The following is a 23,900-nucleotide window of genomic DNA, read 5'->3' as shown; positions in this document are numbered from 1 at the left end:
TATAGATTCTAACTATATTTTGCTTTAAAAAAAGCTTTTCTTTTGTGTCAGTGTTAATTTTTTTCTCTTATTTTATACCTGTGACCTCCAGTCCTTCATCTCCCCCACCAATGGCAACTGCCTCCTACTACCCACAGTGATTGGCCCCCTCACCATTTTATATACTTTGATGAAATTTTCCCTCGGCCTTCTCTTTGAAGAAGAGTCATGGCTTTTCCGATCCATCTTTATACTGTATGTCCTCGTCCCAGGAACCTTTCTCATGATTTTTTTCTGACACCATAATACCTGACACCGTCACTCCAGTTGAGGCAGACCAGTTTTTGTTATATATAAACGTTCAGTATAACATCCCCACTTTTATATTCTGCCTCTTGATAAAGACCAGAATCTTTGAAGAAGATCTCGTTCTTAGCTTTCTCTCTTAGCAATGGGTTAGTTTCCTCAGATGACTGTTTGTTTCAGTGATGATGATGAGAGTAGGTTCTTCCATCAGAACTGGCTTCCATCTTCACTCAGTGTTTCAAGATATTTCTCTCTCTATCCTTTCCCCTTGCAATTTCATTAAAGTCACTTGTGGTATTGCATTGGCTCCCATCCAATTCTAACACAAGCCCTTCTTTCACCTACGTTTGCCCCACATGTAAACCTTGCGCCAAACTCAACTGTCTGGATCCATTGGAATGAAAGTTTCATCTAACGTATATACTTTTTTTTTCAATTTAGTATAACTACAGCTTCATGACAGAGAAGACTGCAGCTGCTAGACTCCCTCCAACGGCCTCCTAGTGCAGGAGTCAGTGCACGTCCAACAGAACCCAAAGATGCAGCCTTCTCACACACCACGGAATCTTACCTCGGACTTCAGATAAAAGCCATGGGATTGTTCTTGAGTTTCACTGCAAAATTTAACTAAACCCTTTCACTAGAACACACCAAGGATCATTCACACAATGCAAGATGGCCTCCACAGCCACCATTTTATTTTTGTTAAAGGGATTCAAGGCCATGCACATCTGTGCATTGCTGCGGAAATGTGGTTTGTTACTGTAGGTCCTATAATCAAGTAGGGCCAATTATGTAGTGGGGAGGAGGTATACGTTCAGTTGTATAACCAGAGTAGTTGAGTAACGGGAGATCAAGTTAGAGTAAGGGAGCTTGGGTAGTTTAGGTGGGGGATGGAATTGCAGAGTAGTGCAATGCGCAAGGTGGAGGAGGAGGAATGTTTGGCTGTCATTTGGAACACTTGTAGCTAGGCTTTTGCTTTCATTGCCAGCTGGCTGGTGTAGCAAGGCAGGATTAAAAGCAGCTTTATGTAGTTAAATGAATATGAAGACCAATTTGTACAAACCGAATAATTTGACTCTCCATGAAACACTCCTGTCCTATGAATTGATTCTACATGTACACAGCATGGGAAACTCCAGCAGGCTTGGCTTGCCTTGTCCAAGTGGTTGCTGCCTCTCTCCTCTGTTCAATGCTGCTCTCAATTCTCAACTCAAGCATAAGACCTAATCAACCCAGGGACTTCCTTTTGTTGTTATGTGTTGTCAAGTTTTCATCATTAAATTAGTTGTTCTGGTTTATCCAATACTCATAGTTTGGATTCAGTGTTGGAACCAATCATGAGACCAGTTAGGGGCAAACTGCATAATAATACATTAATAAGTCTTTGAGGGTGAATGTTTGATTTGTAAATGACCTAGTCATACATTTTTCTATACAGCTGTATCATGAGAATCACTTTCTTGATCTGTTTGATTTTAAGCTTTGGTTTCCAGAAACCAGTTTTTAATAATAATTATTAAAGTTGCAGAGAATAAGCAGTCTCCCATTGTAATTTTCACTTTTTCAACTATTCAGTACAAAGTACACTTGGCCAACATTGTCCCTAAATTGGTGAGTGGGAGTTGTGCATGGAAAAGAAAGCCTTCAATGGCAGTGAATGTATTTTACAGTGTTTCTAAATCTCACAGACTAGGAGGAAGACCCTATCATATGTTTTTGCTCTGCTCATCTCATCTGATCTTGACCAGGCCACAATGGGCATAAAACAATTAATCTCAACATCTTGGGTAGGGAGGGAACTATCAGCCATTTTTGTTCTAGTTGATGGATACTAGTTGAAGGACCTTGGCCATGATCCCTCTTCCTTATAAGCCTGATGCTTAGTACATGGCTTCTGTTGTGCAGAGTGGCTACTGTATGAGAACTGAATCCATGACTTCAACATAAGTTGGGGTAGGAGCATCAGTAAAGATCTTAAAGTATCAAACAACTGTATCAAATCTGTGAATGTGCTGCTGAAGCTTTAGAGGAGATCCTGCTACAGTGGAGTAAGTTCACCACCACTGAACATTAGGCTGCAGATACATAGTAACTTGCAGAAAGGTGTAAGAACAATAGTAGTGGGGGGTTTTAACTTTCCCTTTATTGACTGGGATTGCCTTAGCGCAAGGGGCATAAATGGGTCAGATTTCTTCAGTGCATCCAAGAAGTTTTTTTGATTGATAGAGTACTGCTGTCTCTATTAGACTCTATCTAAGGAAACAAAACTGCGAAGGTCGTGGAAGTATTGGTGGAGGGACATGTTGGGAGCAGTGACCATTATTCCGTAAGTATTCAGGTAGTTATAGAAAGGGATAAGGTTGGTCCTGAAGTTAACATATGGAGTTGGAGGAAGGCTGATTTCAACAGCACAAGACAGCCTGGTAAAAGTAGAGTGGGAGCAGGTGCTTGTGGGTAAAGCTACAGCTGACAAATGGGAGCCTTTCAAAGGTGAGGTGGTAAGACTTCAAGCCCAGCATGTTCCAGTAAAGGCAAAGATGGCACGATCAGGGAATGTTGGATGACAAAGGACATTGAAGGTATCATCAGGAAAGCAGATGGCAGGTAGAGGTAACATTAGTATTCTGGAAGAAAGAATCATGGGAGTCTCCTTGAGAAATATAGTGTGCAGGAAAGAATTTAAAGAAATTAGGAAAGCAAAAAAGGTCATGAAATATCCTTAGCAAGTAAGATCGAGAATCCTAAGACATTCTGTCAAGGATAAGGTGGTAGCCAGGGAACAAGTGGGTTTCCTTGGGGATAAAAGGACAATCTATGTGTGCAGCCAGGGAATGTGGGTGAGGTCACACTACAACTGGACATCAGCTCATCCCACTTTAACATTCAGGTAGTTCCCACCACCCCCCCTCCCCCAGCTAAATAAACCTTTGCCACCCAGGGAAAGGAAGAGACTTGAGTAGTGATGATATGATCATATTTGCCAACTTGGGTTGGATATAATTTTCACGTAATCAAATTGTCCTCGTCTTAGCCACAGATTGTTTAAGACTATTATGCATAGCAATAAAGTATGCATCAAACATTTCCATATACTTCTCATGAGTTGCTTGCAACTAGTCTGGTGGAACACAATCTTCAAGTCCTGGCAAGTTGGCAAAGCCTTGATGACAATTACTTTTATTGACAAGTACAAAATTTAGGGTTCAAAAAGTCCAGCTATACGGTGCAGCTGACTTTAAGGTATTTTGAGAAGAAACCTGTGCACAGTACCTCCATTCAGAGATGTCTATTTACAGAAATGTTTGCAGCTGATTCTAGGAAGAATAACTAAAGATTTTCAAAAAGTTTTACTTTGATGGATGTGATGCTTAGAACCTGAGAATAACAGGTACACTGAGGAGAAATTTCTTCATGCAGTGGAAGGGTGAACCTTTGGAATTCTCTATCCCAGACACCTGTGGAAGTTCAATCATTGTGTTCATTCAAAACAGAGATCCATACACATTAAGGGGATAAAGGAGGTAGAAAGGCAGCCACAAGCAGAGTAATACAGCTCACTCCTGCTCCTCTTACAGCTTATTCAATCATCTCATTCTTTTTCTGGGAAAGGAGAAACAGAGCACCAGCTTACTCCATTACTGCCATTCTACCTTGGAGAGAGGTTAGGCATTCCCAATTAGGAAATGCAGAATTTTGTTGAGAAAGGGGCTGGTCATTCTCTTTCATGTGCTCCTAGGTATCTACCCGTCATTTAAATTCTATGCTTTTGCAATTGATTAGGTCGCTCCACTCATTTCACCAAGCAACAGTTGAGAACCAAAAAAATTTAAAAGAAACACCAAGATACAAAAACAATTCTAGAAACACTCCATAGGTCAGGAAGCAGCTGTGGAGAGGGAAACAGAGTTAATGTTTCAGATCTAGGAGCCCTGATTATAACTGGGAACGAGAAACAAGTTGTCTCTAGGTAGCAGAGAAGGTGGGACAAAGGGGATCTCTCTGATAGGGTGAGTCCAAGATGACTTGCTGTGGTCAAGTAGCAATGATCAGATTAAGTTTCTTTGGAAAAAAAAGCTCCAATTCCACTTGCCTGTTGATATTCCCATTCTTATTTCAATTACCGATTGCTTTCGATATGGGGGAAAATTGGAGTAATTTGATCATTCAACCTAACCTTGGCTTGTAAAATTCAGACAAGGAAGGTATCAAACCATCAGTCATTTCAGGTGCATGATTAATGAACCACACTCTGCTACTTGTTCCCTCACATCAATGTTAGAGGATGGTATTAGTACAGAATCACTGCTGAAATTGCTTAAGTGGAAAGTGACTGCAGCTCAAAATTATGGTGCAATGCTCATTGCTGTTTGATTGGATATTATACAATACTTAAATTATATGGTTTTTAATATGGCACTTCCATCCGGTTGAGAAGATTGTGGATTCAAGGCCCATTCCATAAATCTGAGGACAAAAATATAAGCTGACACTTTAGTTCAATAGAAGTGGTGCTGCATTACCTGGAAAATTGATGGTACATTGAGGCTCTATCTTCCCAGGTGGACATGAAAGAACCTACAGCACCAAAAACACAGGGAGAATGCTGGGCAGCATCTAAACAAGTCAAAAGCAAATTGCAGGAACTTGCTGCAATCAAACTGGTTTTGTATTTCCTACAGTGACTTCTAAAGCACATCAAAGGCTAATATTTAGTCCATAAATTAATTGCATTTGAAACGTTCAATGTTCATTCGATGATCAAGGTTCTTAAGAAAGGCATGATGGAGAACACACTGCAGCCCTAGTGAATTAGATTGTGAAAGCTGACACAGCAAAACTGAAGGGTAAATGTTCACCGAGAGCACAAAATGATTTTTGTGAAAGTTTGAGATCTGCTCAATATTTAATACATATGTACAAGTGATTCCAAGCCAGCACAGAGGGTTTATTTGGCAGCAATTCAGCACTGGATGATGTTTATGCTCTTCTAAACAATTCTTCGGAAGATTCAACTTTTCTCCCAACCCATCTCCTGGCAACTCCATTGTTTTCAGGCACACAACAGGCAACCCCAACTAGCATGACATCCCCGCCACTAACACAGACAGAGCATTGCAAGAGCCCACAAACTCCTGCTGCACCAAATTCTTCCTGCAGCTTGGTTTTCAAAGAAAATAGAGGCTGGATGATGAAATCTTCATGGTCAAAATGCACAGTACACACATCTTGGTGGGGAAATTCCAGCTTACAGGCAAAGCCAGAGAATTGATGGTGGTGGGGGGGTGGGGGGATAGAAGGAGAGAGAAGAGGGAGTAAGATGTGCAGGAGGTCAGAATCTTACATTGTAGGGCTGGACAGATTACAGGCATGGGAAAGGAATTAGATTTTTTAATTTCAGGCTTGTGAGAAGAAGGAAGCTAGTTAGTAAATCATTAGAGTAGTTGTTACATTGCTGACACAGACTTAAGGTTTTGGCAGTGAATGGACTGATAGAGCAGAGGGAGACAGAAGTGGAAGTACACGATGCCAAAGTTGCAAACAACCATGTTTAAGATTGTTTTGGAATCAGTGATAAGGGATGGTGATCTATGCTTAGCTCGATGCCTTCGGATATTATTTGATAGTTGTCCAGCTGGGTGGGATTTTCATCAGATGGTTAAATTCTTAGCTATGCAGTCACGGCCAGTGAACGGCTTACGGCTTTTCTTCCCACACCCACACAATCCACCTAAAAGTGCACTCTTTGTTCCCTTTTCATTTATCTACATCCCATCCTCTCTCGGCCCATGTTCACAGAGCCATCAATCCTGTACTGCAGTGAACATCAGGGGCAAAACAAAATAAAGCAAATTCTTGTTCTGAGGTCATTACTCATTTCCAAGCAAGTCCAGGACTGTCAGAGGAGCCATTTTTCACTTAAGATATTTAATTTAAATACAGTTCCCATTTTTAAATCCCTCCAAAAGGTCTCACCTCAGCCCCCATTGTTAATCTCTTTCAGCTCCGAAATCCTCTGATGTTTGCACCACCTCCAATCTGCCTTACTGCACATTACCAATTTCATTGCTCCTGCAATGGATGCCATAAGCTTGGGTACCAAGGATCTAGGGTCTGGCTAACTTCCTTTAAAACACACTTTTGGTCAACAGTTGTGTAAATCCTCCTGTGATTCAATGTTTTATGGATATTGTTTTTGTGAAGCACCTTGGAAGGTTTTATCCAATTAGGGCTGTTATACAAACTCATGCTTTTGTTGTAGTCTTTAAGAACGTGCAATCCATAACTACACATCAGGCAGTCTAGCAACATAACCAATAGAGAGGTCCATGGCTGCTGGTGTGTGTTATCAGCATACACTGGGTGCCAGCTGCACGGAGCAATATATGGAAAGGGAACAAAACAGATCTTTGGGGACTCAAATGATGCAGGTTGTAGGGAAAAAAAGCCCACATTCAAGACAGTGGTTACAGTAAGTTGCGTAGGAGTGAACACAGGCAATCCTATTCAGCTGGAGAGTGGAGAGGGTTTGGAGAACACCATGATAAACATGTCGAAATCTAAATGACAGTGTTAATAAATAAAAGGATAGGAATATTCCAATCCTAGTAGAATTCGCCATCATAAATATCGGCTTCGTAGTTGGAAATCAAACATGGAATTGAGGAAGTCAGCGGATTTGGACAGAAGTTGGAGATGAAATACTAGCTTGCAAGGATAAGAAATCGGGTGGATCTTTTGACACAAAGGATGATTTGAAGACAGGCAAACTAGTGGGGAGGTCAGTAGGATCATGGGAACAGGTACTGGGCACACAGTAGACATTTGACATTATACCGGTATGAAAATCAAGGCCAAAAGGAAATGAGCCTCTGCTGAGGGAAGTAACGCCTTGCTATCTGCCAACTTCCTTTCAGATAATTTGAAGATTCCATAGCACCATTTCAAAGTGTTCAGAATTCTAGTGTCCTGGCCCAATGTTTCTATTTCAACAAACATCACTTGGGCCATTACACTTGGTGCACAGACTGTTCCACAACAATGAGTTGGGATGGCAGGAGGGGTGGAAGGTGCTGGTTCTCGGTTCAGTAAAATTCAAGAGTCCCACTTTCACTACCACCTGACCTTTACCTGAAGTTGAATTTGGAGTGCCTTAAGTCTCCAGCCTGAATCCATGGTACTGTCCCACATTTCCTGCATGTCTTATTTTGGAAAATGCCATGCATTCCACTACTGCTGGTCGCTGGAAGGAATCAGCACCTGCTGCACAAGCTGGGGAGGCACATCTCCCCAGTATTGTGCCAACTTGTGCACATTGCACAAGTAGCCAGAGACAGCAGGTTTATGTTGGGATATACCAGGGAAGAGCAGACATCTCACTTTACACAGCTGCTTTTATAATATTGCAAAACATCCCAAAATACTTTAAAGGAGTGTGATTAGACAAAATTTGACACTTATCCATGTCTTTTTAGGAGTATCTTAAAGGGTCACTTTCCCTGGTTAGGGTGAGCCTGGGGAGCTGAAGGTTCAACCTTCAGCAGGGGGCACAGTGAGTAGCAGGAATACACAATCTGAGAGTAAAATCACATTGCCCACCTATTGCAATACCCGAGCCTCAGCAAGTGTGATAAAGTAACCAGGAAAACCTTCTGCTTTCCATTAATGAAATGCATTCACATTAACCGTGGTGGTGTTTACACAAAACAAAAGCCGAGCATCAATGAAAATGTCACATTCTGTAGTTTGCAAGACATGGAGAGCCGAGTGGCTCAGAATTCACAAACACTCTCAGATGGTACATGGATTTATTGTTTCCTCACCTCCAAATTGTTTTTGTTTGGGTATGAAAATACCAGTCTTTTTTTTTGTATCAAAAGCCATCTAAGAAAACCGTTGGCAAGTTAAAAGTCCACCTGTGGGAGTGGCTTTATGCGCAGCCTCTGCCACCCTGCATCCTCCTGCTGGAGAGAGCAGCTGTGGACCAGTGCGGTGAGAACAGGTTGGTCCAGCTGTGAGCTCAGTTATCAGGAAGGCGCACGGAATCTGCTGCTGCCCAGCAATGCCTGTAGTGTTCGGTCTATCCCAAGTGCCACAAGGAAGTCAGCCACCAGGACTCCTGCAATCACCACCTTCAGCTGGATAAGGAAACCAGAATTAGACATCCGTTAGTTTGTCAATCTCTCTCTCCATCCTCCCACTACCCCAGGCTAATAAGTGAGAACGTTTGCAGCTTTATTGGTTTCAACTCCCACTCCCCCCTCCAATCTTTTGCAGTAGCTATTTTCATAAAACACATCTAACCATGGCAGTAAACCCATGGGCTATTTAAAAACAGAGAGCTTCATTGCTCAGTTTACTTTCCTCTTAAACCAGGCAGCTACACACACCATCCAGCAGGGGCTCAGTGAGTGACAAGGGTGGCTGACCTCCCTCCACCCCCACCTGCATTCAGGGGCAGGTCCAATACACACCACAGCGAGCTACAAGCTGCTGAGTGATGGACAGCGCAGGTCAATGCAGTGCTGAGCTTCCACTGATCTTTGCCCGAAGCATGAACTGCACAACTGCCGTGAATTCTGTACTGAAGGGAATGGGCAGACTGGTGCTGAACAGGAGAGAGAAACACAGGCATCGGAAAGTGGGGTCAGAAAGGGCTGAAGGGGACCAGTGACACAGGCAGCTTTACACACCATCTCACTCATGACGGTGCTAAACCAATGAAACTATCCAATGAGATGGTTTCAGGAGTGTACTTATTTTCCACTTTCAAATTCTGTTAGTCTCTGCTTCAATAATTCACTGCAGTGAATTCCTCTGAGTAAATCATTACTTTCTCCCTTATTCCTATGATGTTCCTCTTTCCGAGCCTGCAGCCCTGCTCCCATTTAACAGACCATTCCAGACCGTGTTCAAATTACTCTCCTTCCATCTGATTTAACTACCTACCCTCTTCACAAGGCCTGGACTGATCTGTTCTTAGCTCTTTCACTATGCACTTGCTCCCTGTGAGCAAGCTGCTCCCTCTTCAGGTACTTTGACTTCAACAAGACCCTCTGATCACTTTCATCCCCAGAAATGGGGCACATAAAATTCCAAACTACTGCCCACTGCTCTTGCTTGAAGAACAAACTGAGCCCTGACATCCACAATGCCCCAATATCACATGAATCTCAGTGATCTGCAGTGGATCTGATGAGGCACACCGCGTACGACTCACTTCGCAGTCATACCTCTATTGGGATCTCCACCAGCCCAAACTGTTGGTTGAACTCTGGTGACGAGCCAGTGAGCAGGCCCACAATGGCAAGGCCTGAAATAACAATACTCCACAGCAAAGGCTTGTTCTCCCTCAGGCTCTCCATGAATGGGTGACCCTGAAAGTACATACAGCTCACTTATCAAGTGAGAAATCACAACAGACCTCATCCCCCATACATCTTGTGTCGGACAACAAATAACCAGCATTCAATGGATGGTAGTGAGATTATGGAGAGGTATGTTGATATTATGGGGCATGTCGATAGCAAGCAGGAGGTGGTGTGTGTGTATTGACAAACATACAAGTGGTAAGTCCCCAGGGCCCGATGGGATTTATCCCAGGATACGGCAGATGGCAAAAGAGATTGCTGGGGCCTTGACAGATCTTTGAATCTTCTTTTGCCACAGGCAAGGTTGCAGAAGACTGGAGAATAGCTAGTGTTATTCTGTGTTTGAGGAGGACAATGGGGACAAAGTAGGAGATTATAGGCCAGTGGTAGGGAAACTATTGGAAATTCTTAGGCACAGGATTTACTCGCATTTGGAAAAGCATTGAGTTATTAGCGATAGTCAGCATGGCATTGTGCAGGGGAGCTCCTCTCTCATAAACTTGGAGTTTTCCTAAGCCATTGATGAAGATGATTGGTGAGGGTAGGGCAGTGATGTTGCACAGATTTTAGTAAAGTTTTTGGCAAGGCCCCTCATGGTAGGTTGGTCCACAAGGTTAAGTAACGTATGATCCACAGTGGGATGGTAGATTGGATACAAAACTGGCTTGATAATAGAAGACAGAGGGCAGAGGTGGAGGGGTGTTTATCTGACTGGAGGTCTGTCACCAGTGGTGTTCTGCAGGGATCAACGCTGGGACCTCCTGTATGAGATACACATGATGATCTGATTATTAATTTTGCAGATGACACAAAAGTTGGAGCTGTGGATAATGAGGAATGTTGTCAGAGGATACAGCAGGATATAGATCAGATGGAAATTTGGGTGGAGAAATGGCAGATGGCATTTTGGGAGGTCAAATTTCCTGGATGGTATACAGAAAATGGCAGGAGCCACAAGAGCACTAACATAGAGGGATACTGGGGTCCATATCCATAGCTCCCTGAAAGTGGCAACACAAGTGGAAAGGTGGTAAAGGTGGTATACGGCACTCTTGCCTTCAGTCAGGGCACTGAGTGTAGAAGTTGGGAAGTCCTGTTGCAACTGTATAAAACTTTAGTTAGGCCACACCTGGAGTACTGTGTACTTCTGGTTACCACACTAAAGCAAGGATGTGGAGGCTTTAGAGAGTGTGTGGAAGGGTTCACCAGGACATTGCCTGGATTGGGGAGTATTAGAGCTCTGAGGAGAGGTTGGACAAACTTGGATTGTTTTCACTGAAGTGTCAGAGGCTTAGGGGCAACCTGATAGAAGTCGATAAAATTATAACAGAATTATAAGGGTAGATAGAATCTTTTTGTCAGGGTGGAAATCTCGAATACCGGAGAGCACAGGTTTAAGGTGAGAAAGGGGAAGTTTAAAGGTGTGCAAGGCAAGTTTTTTTTAAATTGACGAAGAGTGGTAGGTGCCTGGAACCTGCTGCCAGGGGAGGTGGTAGAAGCAGATAGAATTGCGACATTTGAGGTATTTAGACAGACATGCGAAGAGGCAGGGAAGAGGGAAACTGATCACGTGCAGGTAGATGGGATGAATTTAGATTGGTGTCGTGGTCTGTACAGACAAGGTGGGCCGAAGGGCGTGTTGTACTGTTCTGTGTTCTAATTTTATAGATGAATAAAAGACTGTGTTGATACAGCCCCGTGACCAGTGAACTGCCCTCAAGGGGCAGTTTAATGACGGACTCTGTGACACGTGTAGCACCCTCTGCAGTGTGATCAACCAGCATCTGGTCAGGACTCTGGCTGCACCTCCTACCTTGTAATTAATGGCAAAAGTGGCCATCTGCATGGCCATGGACATTATGTAGACAGTACTGTTCACTAGGCTTGGCTCAAATTCTTTGTATAGATCCACGAATTCGTCTGTCCTGGAAAAGGCAAAAAGGTAAAACCAGATGAGTTAAATAAAACACAAGGGTTGCCGACCCTCAGCTTCCAAAAAGAGCCCCGTCCCGGAGAATCCATCAGGTATCCGGCATTAAAAATAAATACACACAACACACGTTTGCCAGTGAGTGACCTGTGGTTTGCTGAGATACAACTTCTGGTTCATTAAGCAATTGAGCCTGGGCTGTCCAGCCTACAGCAGAGAGAATCCTTCATCACCAAGTCATTAACTCAGCAACACCATCACCTCTAACGCCCACCTTCCTCCCTGGAAGCTGCTGACTCTCTCCAGGACATGGAATCATAATGGTGAACGTCTTCTTGTATCCCACCAACTGACTACACAACAACCTACTCAGGAAAACAATGTTGCATCCACCTAGTGTCACGTGGTCAGCACACTGCAGACGCAGATGGAGTTGGGAAGTGAGTCGATCACTGCAGAACCCTCAGCACCTGACGTGCTCCAGCTGTGATATTATTTTGGCCTGTCCTGTCCAACTTCTGATCAATGATCTGACGGCGGTAACGCTGCTATCTTAGGGAGATCTCTCTCATCGGAAATGGTTATTTGATATGAATGTCTCATTATCTTTAGCGTAATGGCTGCCGAGAGCTGATTGGGCAAAACATTAGAGATTTCACACTCATTGGGACAGCCTCAATGCAGGCCAGCATATTTCAACAGTGAACATTTTCACAGAACTCTTCACCGGCTGTGAAGCCAACGGGAATGACTGGAACTGGTGAAGGCAGAAAGCTCTTAATGCCGAAACTGGAAGCCAGCTACGGACAGCGGCAAACTCTCACACAAGGGAAAGTGGATGTGCATTCCCAACACAAGCCCCTCTATTGCTGGATACTAGCTAGAGGCAAGAGGTGAAAGAGAGAGGGCCTCACCTGGAGGAGGAGTGTTCCTGTGCCGTCCTGTACAAAAAAACTAAGCTGATGAAGTGGACAGTAAACTGCAGCAGGACCGTGAGGATCGTGTACAGGTTGAATATGTTTGGCAGCGGACGCACCTTGGACAGGGACTTCAATGGCTGCAGAAAGTCAGGAAAACAGCAAATTATATTGCAACCAACTGCACATCACCCCTCTGTACCTCATCCTGCAGATACCTCCATACATCTCTCACACACACTCTGCATCTCAGAGACTACTTGTCATTGGTCAGGAACCAAGGCTCTTGCCCCATTTGTCAGCACGTCAGCCACGACCCCACCCCAACACCCACAGATAAATCCTGGGTCAGTTGAACGCAAACTTCTCTGATCTATGAACACAAAATGCATTCAATGAGTCACAACAGTCACTGAATACCAAAGAGTAGATTTGAAGATTCATTTCCAGGTAATTGATGGCTGATTAGTTTGGTGCAGACACATTGAACACAAGGAGTGCTCCCGCCACAGGCGTGGGCAGTGTAGGGACAACTGCAGGCAGGATCCAGCTTGTAGCTGTGCGAGGGTGTTCAGTTGTGCCCTATGATCAGCACGGTATTTAGCTCATCATGCCAATACCATGCTGCAGTCACCATGAAGTCTGGATCCTGGAACATGCTTTAGAGTCAAACACACTGGTATAAATCAAGTCTCAGATTGGTTAGATTAGGCAGCAACCCCCCAAAGAAAAATAGCAAACCATAAGAATCTTATAACCATTATTGCATAATGACTGTTATTAGATTATTACCAGGCTGAATGCATTAATCAAACCAAAATTCTCTAGATGCCATGGTAGATTTTGAGCTCATGGTCAGTGGTTTGCGACTCCCCTAACCACCATTAGCTTACAATGACAAACAGATGTGTAGAGAGTCAAACTTACACAGCACAGGAACAGGCCCTTCCGCCCACCATCTTGCTGACCGTCAGGTACCTACCTATAAACCTTATTTATATGGTTCATAGACTTCTCTGCCTTGGCAATTCAAGGGCTCATCAGATGCTTCTTAAATACTGCGAGGGTCTCCGACTGCACCACCCCCTCAAACAGTGCATTCTGGATTCCAAACACCCTCTAGGTTGGAAAAACATTCCTCCCAGATCCCCTCTAAACTTCCACCTGCTCACCTTAAACCTACATCCTCCGGCCTATAGATGCATCTGCCTCAGGAGAGGTTTCTGACTATCTGCCCTATCTATGCTTCTCAGTTTTGTACATCTCTATCATCCACCTCAACCTCCTCTGCTCCGGGGAAGACAAACCCAGCCCATCATAACTGAACCTTTCCATCCCAGAGGGGATCCAGGAGGACCGTCTTCACCCAGAGAGGGGCAAGAAGCTGAAATGCACTGCCTGAGAGACTGGTTGAAGCTGGGTCATTGGCAGCATTGAAGTGTCTCAGGAACACTCAAATCACTCAAGCACAAGAGGGTTATGGACCAAGTGCTGGGTGATACTGTTAATACAGAAGGGGGCCCTCTGGTCATCATGGACAAGTTGGGCCAAATGGCCTGGTTCCATGCTGTACAATTCTATGGCCATAAAGCGACAGCTTTCTCATTCCCCATTTTCTTACAATGTTGGAAGCCATTTGCTGCATCAAGTCTATCTGGTTCTCAGAGAAATTCCATTCCCTCTCACATCCCTCAGTCCCATTGACCTAACGACTAGCCTGTAGCATAACATGCACTCTGCCATCCTCATGTTTTCTTGCAATAATCATTGAGGAAGATCAGAGTTATCACAAAACCTGTTCTTCCCATGCTAACTACTTGATCAGTTCAGGAAATGACAATTGCCCTTGGGTTCCCAGTGCAGATTCTAACCGACCCACCAGCTCTGGGTCTGTTCAGAGCAACATTAACAGGAGGTCAGTGGTTACAAGGGACAACATTTAATCCATTGGTTTATTTCCACAAAATTGCATCATACTCCAAAACCAGACAAAGCAAATTAAAGGTGCTCTGGATTATTATATGACTCTGACTAGTATGTGGTTGCCAAAACAATCGTGGCTTCCCTGTACCCAGTTACTGAACCGGTAACCCACAGGCCTGGACTGTGGAGTTCAAACCCTAACGTGGCAACTGGACATTAAATCCACCTAACAATCTGGAATCAAAACAAAAGCAGCTCATCTTAGTAATGGTGACAACAAAACTAACAGATTCTCATAAAAGCCCATCTGGTTCACTTATGTTCTTCAGGACAGGAGGTCTGCCTGGTCTGGCTTTTGCAACTCCAGACCCACAACAACAGCAACCTATCCTTTTCAGGGGCTAATCAGGGATGTATAACGAATGGTGGCCCATTCAATGGCACCCACATTCCAAACCGAATGAAAAAAACATTTAAGATATGCTTCATGATGCTTTTAAGTAAATGTAAAAACTACAAACACAGGAAGCATTGTGTCAGGTGCAGACCAAGCCATACATTAACCACACCTTGCTTTACCTTGGATCTAGAGATGAAGAGGAAACAACCAGCCAAAAGAAGTCCTTGCAGTGTGGCTTGAAAGTCACTGAATTTAACCCCTTCCAGATACAGTACGCTCTGGCTGTAAGCGAGAATCAGGGCGTTCAAGGCTAGGATCTTAAACATCTGCAGTGTGGTTACCAATGTGCACCGCCCCTGCTTTATCACGTAACATACTGTGGAGAGAACACAGAAAATCGTTAAACATAGCTTGTGCACACAAATCACTCAAGGTTACCTCCTGATCTCATAGGCAGGGCAGGAAGACAGACAAAGATCAGCCATTCCATGTGGCTGCTGGGGAAACCAGGGAACAAAGTATGAAGCATTTACTTTTATTGGTTAGCCTGGGATATACACACACACAGACACTGATTATTGTAGCCTACCATGATTAATAACTTTAAAAAGGTTAGATATGATTTTAAAGTATTAAAATTGTTTTAAGAACATTGTGCTATAATTAGAACTGCAAGGATCAAAATATAAAACCACTCAACTTTTCATTCAACCTCAGCAACCCCTTTCAAACGACAGGGGTTCACATTACGTACACCAGCCATGCTGAGTCCAGAATGAAGTGCCATGTCTGATGTCCAGCTCACCGCTGACTTCCACAATGCAACGTGCAGGCAAAGAAATCAGAGAGGAGTTGAACCAGGTAGAGCACCTTTTCAGCGGACCTCGGCAGAACCACCCACAAGGCAAGTATGTTTCTGGCCATTATTCTCTGAAGTCAGGGTGAGGGATCACACAAGAATACTCACTGCACATAATGGATGACAGCTTGGAAGTAAATGGTGCTGCAATGCTGGCATCTCCCAGTTTAATTACAGGCATCTGGTCCTCCTCCAGATCCTTCAACACCTGGTTGAGACGCTCCTGCAAAGAAATGGCAAAGGTGGATGGAGAGGTGACAATGGAAATACTGACTGCTCATATCATTAACAGAAACTGTGGATTATTCCCAGCAATGAACCCACAGGCATGGAGAACCGGAGCCTCCAACCCCATTGTTATAAACCATAGAACAATACAGCACAATACAGGCCCTTCGGCCCACCATGTTATGCCACCCTTCAAACCACACCTCAGACTATTTAACCCCTTCCTCCCACATATCCCTCTATTTTAAATTCCTCCATATGCTTATCTAACAATCTCTTGAACTTGAACAACATATCAGCCTCCACCACCACCCCAGGCAGTGCATTCCATGCACCAACCACTCTCTGGGTGAAAAACCTCCCTCTGATATCTTCCTTGAACTTCCCACCCATTACCTTATAGCCACGCCCTCTTATATTGAGCACTGGTGCCCTGGGAAAGAGGCGCTGGCTGTCTATCTATTCCTCTCAATATTTTGTATACCTCTATCATGTCTCCTCTCATCCTCCTCCTCTCCAATGAGTAAAGCCCTAGCTCCTTTAGTCTCTCCTCATAATCCATACTCTCCAATCCAGGCAGCATCCTGGTAAATCTCCTCTGCACCCTTTCCAACGCCTCCACATCCTTCCTATAATGAGGTGACCAGAACTGGACACAGTACTCCAAGTGTGGTCTAACTGGAGTTTTGTAAAGCTGCATCATTACTTTGCGGCTCTTAAACTTGATCCCTCGACTTATGAAAGCTAACATCCCATAAGCTTTCTTAACTACCCTATCCACCTGTGAGGCAACTTTCAGGGATCTGTGGATATGAACCCCCAGATCCCTCTGCTCCTCTACACTGCCCAGAATCCTGCCATTAACCTTGTACTCCACCTTGGAGTTTGTCCTTCCAAAGTGCACCACCTCACAATTCTCCGGATTGAACTCCATCTGCCACTTGTCAGCCCAGCTCTGCATCCTATCAATATCCCTCTAAGCTTTGACAGCCCTCCACACTATCCACAGCACCACCAATCTTTGTGTCATCTGCAAACTTGCTAACCCAGCCTTCCACCCCCTCATCTAAGTCATTAATAAATATCACAAAAAGTAGAGGTCCCAGAACTGATCCCTGTGGGACACCACTAGTCACAGCCCTCCAATCTGAATGCACTCCCTCCACCACAACCCTCTGCTTTCTACAGGCAAGCCAATTCTGAATCCACATGGCCAAGCCTCCTTGGATCCCTTGGCCTCTGACCTTCTGAAGAAGCCTACCATGCAGAACCTTGTCAAACGCCTTACTAAAATCCATGTAGACCACATCCACTGCACTACCCTCATCAATCTTCCTGGTCACCTCCTCAAAGAACCCTATCAGGCTAGTGAGGCAAGATCTTCCCTTCACAAATCCATGCAAGCTGTCCCTAATCAGTCCATGATTCTCTAAATGCTCATAGATTCTATCTCTAAGAATCCTTTCCAACAGCTTGCCCACCACAGATGTAAGGCTCTCTGGTCTGTAATTCCCTGGACTATCCCTACTACCTTTTCTTGAATAAGGGGACAACATTCACCACCCTCCAATCCTCCGGTACCATCCCTGTGGACAACAAGAACTCAAAAGATCCTAGCCAAGGCTCAGCAATCTCCTCCCTAGCCTCACGAAGCAGCCTGGGGAATACTCCGTCAGGCCCCAGGAACTTATCTGTCCTAATATTTTCTAACAGCTCCAACACATCCTCTCTTGATATCTACATACACTAGAACATTACCCTTACCAACACTGTCCTCAGCATCATCAAGACTCCTCTCCTTGGTGAATACTGAAGAGAAGTATTCATTGAGAACCTCAGCCACTTCCACAGCTTCCAGGCACAACTTTGTCTTTAATCAGACCTACCTTTACTCTAGCCATCCTTCTGCTCTTCATGTATGAGAAAAAAGCCTTGGGATTCTCCTTAACCCTACTCGCCAAAGCCTTTTCATGTCCCCTTCTCGCTTTCCTCAGCCCCTTCTTAAGTTCCTTCCTTGCTACTCTATATTCCTTACGAGCCCTGTCTGATCCTTGCTGCTTACACCTTATGTATGCTGCCGCCTTCTTCCTAACTAGTTGTTCCACCTCCCTTGTCACCCATGGTTCCTTCACCCTGCCATTCCTTCTCTGCCTCACCGAGACAAATTTATCCCTAACATCCTGCAAGAGATCCCTGAACATCGACCACATCTCTATAGTACATTTCCCCTCAAAAATGTCACCCCCATTTACACTCTCAAGTTCTAGCCTTATAGCCCCATAATTTGCCTTTCCCCAATTAAATATCTTCCCATCCTCTTTGCTCCTATCCCTGTCCATGACAATTCTAAAGGTTATGGAGCAGTGGTCACCTGTCATCTGACCCGATTCATTACCTAAAGCTAGATCTAATATGGCATTCCCTCTAGTCGGTCTGTCAACATACTGTGACAGGAATCCGTCCTGGACACACTTAAACTCTGCCCCGTCTAAACCTTTGGCATTAAGCAGGTGCCAATCAATATTTGGGAAGTTGAAGTCTCCCACTATAATAACCCTGTTATTTTCTCATTTTTCCAAAATCTGCCTCCCAATCTGCTCCTCAGTATCCCTACTGCTACCGGGGGGCCTATAGAATACTCCCAGTAGAGTAACTGCTCCTTTCTTGTTCCTAACTTCCACCCATATTGACTCTAGAGAGGATCCTTCTACATTATCCACCCTTACTGCCACTGTAATAGTGTCCCTGACCAGTATCACCACCCCTCCTCCCCCCCTCCCTATCCCTTTTAAAACACTGAAAACCAGGAATATTCAATATCCATTCCTGCCCTGATGTCAGCCATGTCTTTGTAATAGCCATAATATCGTAGTCCCGTGTACTTATCCAAGCTCTCAGTTCATCTCCCTTATTCCTGATGCTTCCTGCATTTAAGTAAATACACTTTAGCCCATCCACCTTACTACTTCTATAGCCTGTGCACTGCTTCTCCTTCCTCAAAGCCTCTCTGCCTGTTAGATCTGACTTTTCCCCATCCCCCTTCTTCCTCTGACCTACTCCTCCGGTTCCCATCCCCCTGGAAAACTAGTTTAAACCCTCCCAAACCACCCTAGCAAACCTGGCTGTAAGGATATTGGCCCCCCTCAGGTTCGGGTGTAACCCGTCCTCTCTGTACAGGTCCCACCTTCCCCAGAAGAGATCCCAATGATCGAAAAATCTAAAACCCTCCCTCCCGCACCAACTTCTCAGCCACGCATTTATTTGCCACCTCCTTCTTTTCCTACCTTCACTATCGCGTGGCACTGGCAGCAATCCCGAGATTGCTACCCTCGAGGTCCTGTCCTTCAGCCTTCTGCCTAGCTCCCTAAACTCACTTTTCAGGACCTCATCCCTCTTCCTACCTATGTCGTTGGTACCAACATGAACCACGACTTCTGGCTTATATCACTTCCTAACACCAGCCTCAAGGCCAACAATACCCAGATAACCTGGAGGAAAATGAATGTTAATTATATCAACTGACACTTGCACTGAACTCCACAACCAGCCCACAGTTACCTCCATCACACCACTTCCTCCACTGTCAGATTTGACATGTCCTTGCCATGTCCAACATCTCAGATGTCTGTCCTCCATCAAGTATGTTTGCTCATCCTTGTTGCTCTCCATTGACTTCATCCCTGACCTTGCTCCACATTCCTCTGTGCGCTTCTCTAAATCTACATGGTTTGAACCGTCCCTCCATTCTCATTCCAATCTTGTTGCCTGAGCTTTCAATCCCATCTAAACAAAGTTTGCCCTAATCGCCCACTGGTTGTTTATGGACATTACAGAACACTAAAGCTACCAGGTGCCAACAAGAAGCTGAACTTAGGATCCAGGTGCTGATACTTGCACCAGAAAGCCCCTCCGATATCATTCCTTAACAGCCAAGGCAGGACAGAAGAGGTTTGGTTCACTGTTTTACAGCATGAACTGTTCAGGTTTAGGCTTATGTGGCAAGGAACATCCATCGAAGAGCCTCAGTGAAAACCAATACTTCTTCCCCAGCTCCTGATTTTCATTGCATAACAAGTGATGGAAAGAATACCTACAGGTGCTCTAACCCTGGGACCAAGCCAACACAGAAGCTGCTCATTTCCCAACAGTATCAACAGAAACTTGTAAATCACAGCATCTTGGCCCAAATGTGCAGACTCAGTCCTCCACAATATGGATGCTACAGCTGCTGACACCATCCTCTCCCATTTAAGTGGCCTTGAAACCTATTCAAATCTAGTGAGGGACAATGAGGGATTTGTAAACTGAGCTGCAGCTGACTGTTTACTCCCTTTAACAATGGACAACTGTCGTGTTCCAATATAGATCAGGCAATGCAAGAGGCTGGGAATTGGACCGGGGGGTTAGCTGGTCTGCATTGCTCAGTAACTGGCTGCTCTAACTAGGAACTGCTCTGGGAGTAAACCAAGCTCAAAATTGTTTACATGTTCATTATTTTGGTTTTATGCTAAAAAAGGTCGGCATGGACAAGTTGGGCCGAAGGGCCTGTTTCCATGCTGTACAACTATAACATCCAAAGGCCTACTTGGAAAGTTGAAATTTCAAGATAAAACTCCATGCTGCTAACGTACATCAGCCATGCAGAACTTGCACCATTCTGAAAGGAAAATGAATTAATTTGTATGTGGCTTTTGAAATGCTCATATAGACTACTGACCAATCTCTTCTGTCTAAGGGGTGTGCTGGTCTGGTCTGTACTATGATGGTGTCAGAAGAGCAAAACAATAGAAATGAGGCGGAAAAAGTGTTCATGAGCATGTGAAAGAAAATTAAAGAAAACTGAATGATGTGTAATTATTTACTGACTTCAGTTTAAAGTTGATGCAGAGTGAATTGAAGATAACTAAAGTATACTTTTTCTGAACACAAAAAAAAATCTCTCAACTGAACCAATGATAAAACTAGAATCAAGCTATTAAACAAAGTGTGTTTACATATATTAGAAGGCAAAACTACATGAAGTGTTGGAAATAATGAACCAAGACTAACTTATCAGGACCCTTCAGTATTACTCACCCGGTGCAGAGCAAGCTGTTCCTCTCGCTGTGACATAAACCGGTGCCTTGCCGCTCGAGAGCTTAGTTTCATGTTGCTGCCTGCATTAGAAGCAAAGGACTTCCCGTCGTTTATCCCATCCTTCATCTTCCTTTTCTTGTCTGGAACTCGCTCGGGAGTGTTGGCTAGCAAGGCCACACCTGGAATAGAAAGGACAGAGACTGAAATCCTGATCTATGAAGATTTTCGACTGCCTGGAGCAAGGTTGACTGGAACTGGTAGGGACTTTGCCTGTTCCTGTGGATAAAAGTAATCCTAGATGTAAAACTGAGCCACACATTTCTGAAAGTCCCAGGGTTAACTGTTCGTCTGTGGTATCAGAGCATGAGGGGAAGTAGAGTGGACAGCCAGTGCCTCTTTCCCAGGGCACCAATGCCCAATACAAGAGGGCATGGCTTTAAGGTAATGGGTGGGAAGTTCAAGGGAGACGTCAGAGGGAGGTTTTTTCACCCAGAGAGTGGTTGGTGCATGGAATGCGCTGCTTGGGGCAGTGGTGGAGGCTGATACGTTGGTCAAGTTCAAGAGGTTCTTAGATAAGCATATGGAGGAATTTAAGATAGAGGGATATATGGGAGGAAGGGATTAGATAGTCTTAGGAGTGGTTTGAAGGTCGGCACAACATGGTGGGCTGAAGGGCCTGTATTGTTCTACGGTTCAAACTTGAGGTATGGGAAGGAAATTAAAAGCATTCACTCCAGTGATTCTGCTGACTCAAGAAAGGGAAGATAATACCGACTTAGGGAAGCTCTAAGCAGTTCAACATAAATTGGAGCAGCCCATCAAAACAACGGTAAGACCGCTTCCTAATCCAGATGTTTCAGTCATGACAAGCGACTTTTGTTCTAGACTTAAGCAACTAGCCTGGCATGAATTTGAAGAGACACGTGACATACAGGTACATGGTACCCAGCTGAAGATCAACCGTAAAGAAATTGCAGAGCAGTCGAGGAACTGGTTACTCATGTACCTATGAATGGTGGACAATAAACAGAAGCTCAACCAAGAACAAGTAACCAAAGGCTTGAGTTACAGGGATTCAGGAGGAGAAATGTACTTACACAGAGTGCACAGCACCAGAGGAAGATAAAAGTGGATTTTCAAAACAAGTCAGTCAAATACAACAAACGCAGAAAACCTTTCCAAAAAAAGATCAAAATGAAGTAGCGTTTAAAGAGCTGATGGAAATTAAACTGGCTGACAGAAAACACCAATTGGTATAAATAGTTTTCAGAGGACTTGACAGAGTGCTTGAATTCAACAGTCAGCACTTCCACAGTACAACAGCATTTTCATTTATGCATCATTGCAACTTGCCATGCACCATGAATGTACTCTTCCATGCTTACCAACATCAGCATGCTTCAAGGCTCCAACGTCATTGGTTCCATCACCACACATCAGCGTGGTGTAACCCAAGCTCTTAAAGCTGGTAATTACAAATTCCTGCAGAGAGAAGGTGAAGGCATTCAGTCACAGAGTGCTCACAATGAAAACTGAACAGATCTATACCCGAGACTAGGAGAAATGCTTTCATAAAGAACAGGGAGTCCAGCATCATAAGTTTCTGTTGAAACAAGCCAATTTCTTCATAAAGGGATAAATAAAAGTCACCACTGTTGGCAAGTGGAGGGCTGTCAACATGCCCACAAGCAGTGTTAACTAAGTCACCACCTTTAAACATGAATGTGTGTTTGTTAAAATAAAACAAGTTTCTCATGTGTGGCCTTTGGAATTGGTTTGGACTGTAATTTTGGATTGGCTGGAAACACCTTGTGGCACATTGATCAACGTTGTACCCAGCCAGCCTACACCCTGATTTAAAAAACTGTGTTCACATCCCTCCATGGCTCTGCCCATGCCTATCTCTACCTCCTTAAAGCTAACAGCCGATAGCGGCCGTACCTTTAGCTACCTAGAATCAAACAGCAGACCTCTGCACATCCTCCCTACAAGCTTAACTTTGCTAAGTGTTTTGTTAGGCACCTAACTACATTTACACCCTAATGCAATGACTCCCCAACTGAAATGCAAGACCTGAGAAGGGGACAAGAGGGGTGGTAAGGATGACAAGGCATGTGAGACTTTAATATCACAACTATTGTAATTTGATGGTAAAGCTCACGAAATAAAAGTGCACTTGGCATGCTAGTTGCCCTGGCAACAGGGCTGCCAGCAGTCCCCAAGAATGTTCAGACAGCCCCAACTCCCCTAAAGGAGAGGCCCAAAAAAGTCACGGGGTGTTTACTTGGGAAGGCCAGAGGAGAGAACATTGGATGAAAGCCTCATTTGTTCAGCATAAAAAACAGAAAGGCTGTGACCTGCTGCTCCACTATCTCCTTGGCTTAGTGTCAGACTTTGGTTTTAAACTCCTGTGAATTACCTTGGGGCGTTATTACAAGAAAGACATTACTGTTTTATTGTAAAATCTAACCTTCTGTTTGGGTGCAACCCGGGCAAACACCTGGATGTGAGGCATAAGCTTCATCAGAAATGGTTTGTCCACTGTACTTAAGTAATTAAGACCTTCTCCAGTCATACACAAGTCGTAGTCTTTGGTCAATTCACTGGATCGTGTAATCATGGGAACAATAACTGTGCCATCAATGGATTCCCACTGCCATTCAGCACCTGAAGGATTAGCATTGAACAACGAGCCTTTAGAAACATTTACATACATTCCTTCAAAACCTAATGTTCCCTAGGTAGTTCTGCCAACAAATTTTTAATGCTTACTTACATTTCACACACTAGTCACTTACATTTGTTGAATTTACTCTGATCATGTAGAATTTCAACAAACCACGTAACTAAATTTGTGCAAGTTTGATGACTTCTCAATTTTCCACAAAACCTGATATAGACCAGAATTGAC

General features: G+C 44.2%; 2 protein-coding genes across 2 annotated transcripts in view; one reads left to right on the top strand and one right to left on the bottom strand.

The window, feature by feature from the left end:
- Positions 1–3,290, top strand: part of mvb12a (multivesicular body subunit 12A) — a 45,080-nt gene extending 41,790 nt beyond the window's left edge. Inside the window, exon 10 of the mRNA XM_052042106.1 lies at positions 727–3,290. Within this exon, the coding sequence (XP_051898066.1) occupies positions 727–789 (63 nt within the window). The 3' untranslated portion in view covers positions 790–3,290. The remainder of the gene's footprint in view (positions 1–726) is intronic.
- Positions 3,291–3,499: 209 nt separating this feature from the next.
- Positions 3,500–23,900, bottom strand: part of atp13a1 (ATPase 13A1) — an 83,597-nt gene continuing 63,196 nt past the window's right edge. Inside the window, exons 18-26 of the mRNA XM_052042082.1 lie at positions 23,460–23,656; positions 22,375–22,471; positions 20,990–21,168; positions 15,794–15,908; positions 15,006–15,202; positions 12,501–12,643; positions 11,470–11,581; positions 9,519–9,662; positions 3,500–8,423 (exon numbers count right to left, since the gene is read on the bottom strand). Coding sequence (XP_051898042.1) covers positions 8,313–8,423; positions 9,519–9,662; positions 11,470–11,581; positions 12,501–12,643; positions 15,006–15,202; positions 15,794–15,908; positions 20,990–21,168; positions 22,375–22,471; positions 23,460–23,656 — 1,295 coding nt within the window. The 3' untranslated portion in view covers positions 3,500–8,312. The remainder of the gene's footprint in view (positions 8,424–9,518; positions 9,663–11,469; positions 11,582–12,500; positions 12,644–15,005; positions 15,203–15,793; positions 15,909–20,989; positions 21,169–22,374; positions 22,472–23,459; positions 23,657–23,900) is intronic.

This window comes from Pristis pectinata, chromosome 31 (assembly GCF_009764475.1).
Source record: "Pristis pectinata isolate sPriPec2 chromosome 31, sPriPec2.1.pri, whole genome shotgun sequence".
NCBI lineage: Eukaryota > Metazoa > Chordata > Chondrichthyes > Rhinopristiformes > Pristidae > Pristis > Pristis pectinata.
Note: the sequence above shows the minus strand (reverse complement) of the source record. Positions and strands in the feature narration are given on the sequence as shown.